The 9,220-nt window shown below is 42.0% G+C and overlaps 1 protein-coding gene across 1 annotated transcript in view; it reads right to left on the bottom strand.

The window, feature by feature from the left end:
* The window catches only part of LOC108788550 (GRB2-associated-binding protein 3-like), a 99,686-nt gene extending 99,219 nt beyond the window's left edge, over positions 1-467 (bottom strand). Inside the window, exon 1 of the mRNA XM_018558338.1 lies at positions 197-467. Within this exon, the coding sequence (XP_018413840.1) occupies positions 197-268 (72 nt within the window). The 5' untranslated portion in view covers positions 269-467. The remainder of the gene's footprint in view (positions 1-196) is intronic.
* Positions 468-9,220: the final 8,753 nt, after the last annotated feature.

The following is a 9,220-nucleotide window of genomic DNA, read 5'->3' on the forward strand; positions in this document are numbered from 1 at the left end:
ATGTCACCTCCTAAAGCTGTCAACTGTATATAAATAGAAGATAACCAATGATCGGGAGTCAGGAGGAAAGAAAATGGTGACACGTAATTGTAGCTGTGGATCAGATAAGGACACTTCTCCATCGCACTGCATAGCTCCATAGATAGTACAAGCTGTATGCAGAAGTGAATGCATTCAAAGTCTAGCCACTACTCACATATCTCTTGAGCTTCTTCTCCGGAGGAGACTTGATGAGCCAGCCAGTGCAGACCACGTCCCCTGCACTCATTGTGCTCCCCTTCCAGCAGGGCACCGACAATCCAGTGTAGCTGGTTCGTGGCAATTTCAAACCGAGAGCTATCAGCTTCCTTCAGCTGTGTTCAAATGCGGCTCTATCACAAGAAGGAAGTGAAGAAGACATCACTACACAGCCAGGTCCCCTCCCCAGCACGTGATCGTGGACGAGCCACCTTCTAAATACAAACCAAACACGTGCACCATAAATGCTTGTTTACAATCCAAGAGAGAGGCCTCCTGTCACTGCAGGGCTACCGATCTGCCCCTCCTGGGGGTGTAGGGTGGGGAGAAGGGGAGGGAGGGAGCACCGAGCACGCAGACTGACATCACAGCTGACTAGCCTCATATGCTGCTAGGATAACTGTGTGTCACTGTGCTTGGACGAAGCTAGGATAATTGTGTGTCACTGTGCTTGGATGGTGGTAGGATAATTTTGTGTCAATGTGCTTGGATGAAGCTAGGATAATTGTGTGTCACTGTGCTTGGATGGTGGTAGGATAATTGTGTGTCACTGTGCTTGGATGGTGGTAGGATAATTGTGTCACTGTGCTTGGATGGTGGTAGGATAATTGTGTCACTGTGCTTGGATGGTGGTAGGATAATTGTGTGTCACTGTGCTTGGATGGTGGTAGGATAATTGTGTGTCACTGTGCTTGGATGGTGGTAGGATAATTATGTCACTGTGCTTGGATGAAGATAGGATTATTGTGTGTAACTGTGCTTGGATGGTGCTAGGATAATTGTGTCACTGTGATTGGATGGTGCTAGGGTAATTGTGTCACTGTGATTGGATGGTGCTAGGGTAATTGTGTCACTGTGATTGGATGGTGCTAGGATAATTGTGTCACTGTGCCTGGATGGTGCTAGGATAATTGTATCACTGTGCTTTGGCTGGGGTATGGCCATAGTGTATAATGCTATAGGATGCATGTGTCTCTGTGCTTGTGATGGGGTATTATACATAATAATGCTGGAATAAAGGTGTTACTGTGCTTGGAATGGGGGTATGATCACACAGTATAAAGCTAGGTTAAATATAGCATGGGTGGGGATATCCTCATATAGTACTAGGATACATGTGTTACTTAGCTGTGGTTTGGATAAGGGTATGATAGAATACAAGGTTAAAGTTGGGTGGATGGGATTATCCTCATATAATACTAGGTTATATAGTTAACTGTGCTGCAGTTTGGATGGGGGTATTCTCATATAATGCTAAGTTGTGTATGTCACTCTTCTGTAGTTTGGATGGGGGTATTCTCATATAATGCTAAGTTGTGTATGTCACTCTTCTGTAGTTTGGATGGGGGTATTCTCATATAATGCTAAGTTGTGTATGTCACTCTTCTGTAGTTTGGATGGGGGTATCTTTCTTAAAGTGCGAGGATAAATGTGCTTTAGCGTGGAGGTGGGTATCGTCATATAACGCTAGGAAAATTGTGTCACTGTGCATGGGATGGCGTATGCTCATACAGTAGAATGTTAGGTTTAATATGTCACTGTGCACTAGGGTAGGGATCATTGCCGATACCGGGCATTTTCAAAAGTAACCGTACTCGTATTTGCTTAACTAAATGGTGGGCGCTGGCAATGTATATTGTATCAACTTGTGAGTTGTTCAATCTCTGAATATATCATGCCAATAAAATACAGTTTACTGGTCCCTAATGTAACAAGTTAGGTGCAAAGAAAGTAGTTAGTAAAAACAAAAAACAGTCTGGAGGTGTTTGTCATAATGTACTAGTATGCACTGCATGTTATCACATTACAGCTAACTTATCTTGCAAAAGATCCCCTTTCCCCTCTGTTGCCGGTGCTGCCTTCATCTCCTGGTCTACTTCTGGTTTTAGCATCTTCATTGGCTGGGCCAGCATGATGTAATTCTCACACATGCGCACAGGAGTTGCTGCATTTTGGCATAGGACCTTCATAACCTGTGCACTGAGCTGTGCATGTGCGGCTCTGCACAGAAAAACAAAATTGATGGCAGGCAGGTGGGAGCTTTTTTTGACAGAAGAGATGTATACTCTGGTGCAGCGGCTGCTGAATACAGTAGCTGACAGCAGAAGATTATTCCATGCACACTAGCATAGATGGAGGAATCTGTTATATTTTTTTGCCAGCCTTAAACTGGCCAAACACCTATAGATTATCTGCAGATTTTCTATGGCCAGATGGAAAAAGTTCAACAGATTCCCCCTAAACTTTGTGAATGGAGGAATCTCCCACTGGGCTAAACTTCAGTCTCTTGCTAGACAGCTCCGTTGGCTGTCAAAATACCTGAACAATCTGACTGGATGCAGCGGGGCTGACTAGCAAGATGCTGAAGCTTGGCGCAGTGGGAGATTCCTCCATCCACACAGTGTAGCGTAGATGGAGGTATCTTTTGCACTTTTTCAATCTGACCATACAAAATCTGCAGATAATCTATAGGTGTATGGCCAGCTTTAGGGATAATTTTGTCTACCAGGAGTCAGGACAGCGTGGTTTGCACTCTCATGGAGACCTTACAGGATGTCAGATGTGAGCACTGGGGTATTCCAAAATAAATTTTTATTAAATGTATTACTGTATATTACATTTAACCAGTTGTGAAAGCTGGGAGTGCTACACACACCTAAAAACTCTAAGGAATGTGTATGTGTAGTACACCCTGTCCTTCTCCTCCACTGCTGCTCCCCCTCCTGGCATTTGCCGGCATATTACTGCCATATTGATAGCTGGGGACTGCTATGTAAATAGAACAGCTACTATCAAAAAAACAACCTTCATATTTATAAACACTGTTCAGAAGAGGGATAAGGAGATACAAAGTAACATTGTTGTTACTTCTGTATTTACTCTCTTTCATTCATCTGTAGATCAAAGGAATGAGCTGCGACCTGAATATAATGTCAGTTAAAGAAGAACTACATGTATTTTTACTGTGATAGTATGTGTTGGAGGCCCAATCATTCTCAACAGGGTGCCTCAATAATGCCCAACATAACGCACCACAAAGAAGTAAATGGGCATTGAAAATTTCATCTTATTTTCCTTTTTATTCCTTTTTTTGTTAAATTATTTTAGTGTCAAGTTAAAAAAGCAAACTTAAAAAAAAAAAGTTTATTTAATTTGTAAATAACTTTGCAATGCTTTGTACTAGAATCAGAATTTTAGAGTCTTTGAAAAAGAGGACAAATTATAGAATATGATTCATAATCTTTATCTACAGCTAACGCTAACCAAATTAGAAAAGCTTGTTTTTTGTTGTTTTGGTTTTGTCAAGAGCCCTTTTATTATAGCTCATCTGCTAAAACAATGCATTTTAGCAGGTGGGTTAGTGCATGGTAGCAGTTCTGTGATACAGCGCGCACTGCCTTTGCTGGTAATGTACAATGTGTACACTCCATGTCAGTCCCCGCACAGCAGCGTGGTGTGCTGTGCAGTGACCTGTGGTGACATTCAGTGCGCTGCGGCAAACATACACCACCCATCTCACCATCTTTGTGATTTAAAGTGACATTAAAGTCAGAATTTTTTTTCCCTCCCCCCAATGTTAATTAAAGCACTTACCTTAAATGATGTCTCTTAATCCGATCTTCCTCTTCTTTCCTGTCCTTTTCAGCTGTCCCTCCAGCGCTGCTGCTGGTGTTCGATCCAGCGCTGACTCCTCTGTCCTCGCTGGCACTTCCTGTCCCATGGTGTCTGCATGCGGGTGCGCGCGTTCGTAGTCTCTCCTCGTCTACCGGCCGAAAATTTGAACTGTGCATGCGCCCGCCCCAAGATGCTTTGTGGCTGCCCGAGCAGTTTCGGACTTTTGGACGGGAGCGCGCCGCGAAGACAGCCGTATGTTTAAACCGCTTTTAAAGCGGTTTAAATTTTTTTATTCTACTTTTTGCATATATCTACTGTTTGATAGCAGTAGATACTGTATATGCAAAAAAAAGTATAAAAGTAAATAGTAATCTGCAAAATAAAAGTAATTAAAGCATTTAAATAATAAACTAGGATATTTGGTTAAATCAACTCAGCTTGTTAGTAGGTTAGTGTTTTACCTGAGACAGGTAACATTCTTAGTGTATGTTCAATTAATTCATTTTTGTTAGGATTTTTTTTTAACAACATGAATTACAGCCATTAGTAAAAGCTTAATGTCCAGAAATCTAAAATATACCCACCTGTTTATCAAGTATGCAGTACTGAAATACGAGACATGTATCAAAACCTGTGTATTTTTGGGGCCAATATAAGAAAATTAGGGATGCACTGATACCGATAGTAGTATCGGTGTCAGTGCCGATACCGAGTATTTGGTTGAGTACTCGTACTCGCCCAAATGCTCTGATGCCTAGCTTGATACCTAAATTTCAGGTATCAGGAAGCCGGGCAGCAAGCCATTACATGGCGCCCGGCTTCCTGATTGGCTGGGAAGCCGTCTCCATGATCTCTGAGCCTGACGAAGGGGACACTGTGTGGCCCAGAAAGCACATGCTAATGAGAGACAGCATTTGACTAAAATGAGCACTTAATTGCTGTTATCATCTTTTTCGGAGTGCTGGTGACATCTTCCTTTTTGTCCATGGGAAGCCGGCTCCATGCTCCCTCGTCACCAAGTGACGAGGGAGCTCAGGAAGCTGGGCGCCGTGTAATGACTCACCGCCTGGCTTCCTTAATGGGTCTTCCGGTATCGGTATTCGGTATCGGCGAGTCCCCCAAAAAAATATTGGTAATGGATACCGAAAAACCAGTATCGGTGCATCCCTAAAGAAAATGATTTATTACAAATAGTTAGCATGGTATTAATAAATACAAAATACATCACACAGTAAACAAAGTAGAACTGTTTTATTTTCACATTTCTGTAAATTTATCTGCCTATTATAAAAAGTATATGCATATGTGATTACCAAAACTACAAAAATTGACTAGTTCCAAAAATCTTGATGATTGCTGGACATGAAAGGGTTAAGATAGGTATTTCCTACAAGGAATGTGCTATAAAAGATCATAATGGGGTTACTAAGAAACCTCAGTTTAGACGTAGACCTTCTCATGTAATATTTATCTAAAAGAAAAAACGTTTTGCAGTGAAAAAAGGTCAAGTACAGCAAAACAAAAAGCAATTACTTCATAAATATTCATAAATCTTCATAAATAGGCCCATTAAGCTGGTCATAGACAAAAGATGACAATCACTCATGCTGTTTTCATCTGGATCAGAAAAAGATCTTATGCCTGTTATGACAGTGGATGCCTGATGGAAGTATTCTGTACACAACATTATTGAACAAACTCCTCTTTGCCTATGTCAATGTTTGTTTATTTCTGTACTTAGACAAATCCAATTGCACTAAATTAGGAGGTTTCCTACCTGTTCAATATAAAAACAGGAACCAGGTGGTGCTGCCCTTTTGCTGGAGAGTTGAGTTGATGTTACTGCTCAGTTTAGGAAGGGAGCTGATAGTGCTGCTCTATTGCTGGAGAGTTGAGCTAATGTTACTGCTCTGCTGGAGAAGAGAGCTGATAGTGTTGCTCTGTTGCTGGAGAGTTGAGCTGATGTTACTGCTCTGTTTAGGAAGGGAGCTGATAGTGCTGACTTGTTGCTGGAGAGTTGAGCTGATGTTACTGCTCAGTTTAGGAAGGGAGCTGATGATGCTGATCTGTTGCTGGAGAGTTGAATTGATGTTACTTCTCAGTTTAGGCAGGGAGCTGATAGTGCTGACTTGTTGCTGGAGAGTTGAGTTGATGTTACAGCTCAGTTTAGGAAGGGAGCTGATAGTGCTGACCTGTTGCTGGAAAGTTGAACTGATGTTCCTGCTCAGTTTAGGAAGGGAGCTGATAGTGCTGACCTGTTGCTGGAAAGTTGAACTGATGTTCCTGCTCAGTTTAGGAAGGGAGCTGATAGTGCTGACCTGTTGCTGGAGAGTTGAACTGATGTTGTTGCTTAGTTACAGAAGGGAGCTGATGGTGCTGACCTGTTGCTGTAGAGTTGAGCTTTTGTTGCTGCTCTGCTGGATAGGGGAGTTAATGATGCTGTGTTTTGAAGTATAGCTGATATTTTTTATATTTTTTTATACTGTGGGGAAGAGTTGTAATCGTTGTCACCCTCTTACAGCTCTCTGTCTGCTCATTGGGAAGATTTTTCCTCACTCTCTGTTACTGTAATTACTTTATCATCAGGACAAGAAGTAAGGAGAAATCTCCCCAATGAAGCCTTAGGAATAAATAGAAACCTCATCCTTTCTCAAACAACTACAAAAAAGTTTTGACTTGATTCACGCTTTGTTTTATGGTCTAAAATATGCTGTTGCACGTGTTCCTGTAATGTGAGTAAATGTAATCTAATGCTATTATATGTCCTACTTTCATTAAAATCATACCAGCAACTTGTATCTACAGATATGTTCTTTTCTAGGGTGACAACACTTACTTGGTTCAACTGCACCGTTCTCATCCTTTCTTGGGAAGTCCTGAGTTGAACCATGCCAAGGTGTCTATTTTTCAACTATAAAACCATATGGCTCCTCCTGAGGCTGCTAAGGGCTTCTTGAGGAGAGAGCAGTGGCAGATACTACTTCTATTTACTGTCTATGTTTCTTCTCTGCCCATTTATTATTATTAATTTGCTTTTATGAATATTACTGAAGATAATTGTGTCATGTAGTGTTGGGGTGGTGGTGTTAAAGTGACATTAAACCCTCAGATTTATTAAAATAAAACAATACAGTAATGTGTGCCTTACTGTAATCCACGGTACTTTCCCTTCTCTTTGCTGCTCTTCCTTTTAAATCCGTATCTCTTCTCATGCTTTGCAGAACTTCTGTTTTGCAGCAGACGGCCTTGTCTCTGAAATGGATACATGGTGTCTGTGTGAAGGTTCACAACCTGAGCCAGCACTACAGGAAGAGGCACTCAGCTGCAAAGGGAAGTTCTCCCCAAGCATGAGAAGAGATACAGATTTAAAAGGAAGAGCAGCAAAGAGAAGGGAAACAACCATGGATTACAGTAAGGCACACATTACAGTATTGTTTTATGTTAAAAAATCTGAGGGTTTAATGTCACTTTAAGTACACTCCATTCTTTATTTGTTTATTTAAAACTCTCTAAAAATGACAGATTATGCAAATGTACTGTAGGCTGTAGATATAATAATTATGTTTTTTAAGGCTTCCCCAGTGGTAACAATGTTGAAAAAGGCTGGTGTATAGGCTATGCTTTGTGCCAGGACTGTGCAAATCTCAGGACTGGATTGAGAGAAAAACAGATCCCTTGGCAGGTAAACCAGCGTCATTATACATTGTGAGCGGGATTTATCAAAACTGGAGCAGACAAAATATGCAGCAGCTGTGCATGGCAACCAATCAGCTTACTGCTTTCATTTTCAAATTTTTATTTTCTTAACTGAACAAACTGCAGAGAGAAGCTGATTGGTTGCCATGCACAGCTGCTCCAGATGTTCTCTGCTCCAGTTTTGATAAATCCGCCTCACTGTATTTCATCTGTGTATTTAGCTGTTTGCCTGGAGTTCAGTTTTACCTGTTGGTAGTTTAGGAGAGTGGTAGTTTAGGATATGTTTCATCCACTAAAAGATCCTCACTTTCTCACAAATACTGAAATTCAGAGGTATCAGAGTGTCTCAGATATGTCTCTACATCGCCTATCAAACTCTCTTGGAAATTTAAGTCTGATGGACGAGACTTTAATCGGAGAGAGAGGAAGTTATGAACCAGAGGCTTCAGAAAGCATACCCACCAATCACTTTAATGAGGAGCTGTGTGAAATATGGTTGCAGCAGATTAAGAGATTAAAGTTAAAAAAATAAATTCTGTACTTTGTTTTAAGTCGGCACAGTTGCAGTGTTTGCTGGATGGGGTCAGTAGTTTACTGCATGAAAATGTGGTTGCTATCATGTTGATATAGAGGATTTGGAGTATTCTTTTAAGCAGATTTTCATTATAATTTCTTTTATAGATTATTTTTTTTAAATAAAAAATATTCTGTTTTGTTCATTATTAATATTGGGTTAAAATTTAGCGTTAATGGGTCAGGGCACGGGAAGGGGGTCACTTGAGGGCACGGGAAGGGGGTCGCTCGAGGGCACGGGAAAGGGGTCGCACGAGGGCACGGGAAGGGGGTTGCTCGATCGTCCCCCCTTTCCTGCCCAGGCCAGGCCTGTGCTCAGATCAAGGGTCTGGAGTTTATTTTTAACTTGGGGGTCCATCCTAACATTCCTACCAGCCCTAAAGGGTCTGGTAGAAATTGGGGGAGAACCTCACACTTTTTTTTTTCCTCTTCTGCGGACTGTAAAAAAAAAAAAATGTAGGTTTTTTTTTGTCTAGTGTCACTTTGCTGCAACGAAAATCTGATCCTAACGAAAATTCTTACATTCAACCAGTCTGGATACCGTGCACAGGTGCCCCACACTGTGTGCAGGTATCTATACGGGAGGACCAAATACTCGACCACACCAAACAAGGCTATGAACTTAGTTTAATAGACATAGAAAATCATATAAAGCAAGCAACCCCACCAACACCCACAAGCAACATAAATTAGCCAAACTAAATGTAAACAGAATAACACACGGAGTTCAACAGGGCAAGCTAACCAGGGGAGCAGGACCAAAGGAGGGGAGCCACAGATCAAGAGACCTCAACGGGGAAGGAGTCAGGGTCCATGGAGGCAACAGGCTACAGGATTCAGGCAACAGGATACAGAACAGAGGCTACAGGTTAGGGCGACAATACTGAGGCACCAACCTCACTGTGAGAAGGGGCTAAATACCCTCCCAGGCCAGCACCAGGTGGAGACTAATTTCCAATAGCTGGGAGGCGCCCGCAGGTGAGCACAGGAATTGTAGGTTCCAGCACCACCCAGTGGTGGTTTGGTACCTGACAGTCCCTGGCTGCCTAGAGAGACCTGCAGGTGAGCACAGGAACTGCAGGACCAAGTTCCAGTGCCA

This window comes from Nanorana parkeri, unplaced genomic scaffold, assembly GCF_000935625.1.
Source record: "Nanorana parkeri isolate BGI_ZX_2015 unplaced genomic scaffold, ASM93562v1 scaffold332, whole genome shotgun sequence".
In the NCBI taxonomy this organism is placed as follows: Eukaryota; Metazoa; Chordata; class Amphibia; order Anura; family Dicroglossidae; genus Nanorana; species Nanorana parkeri.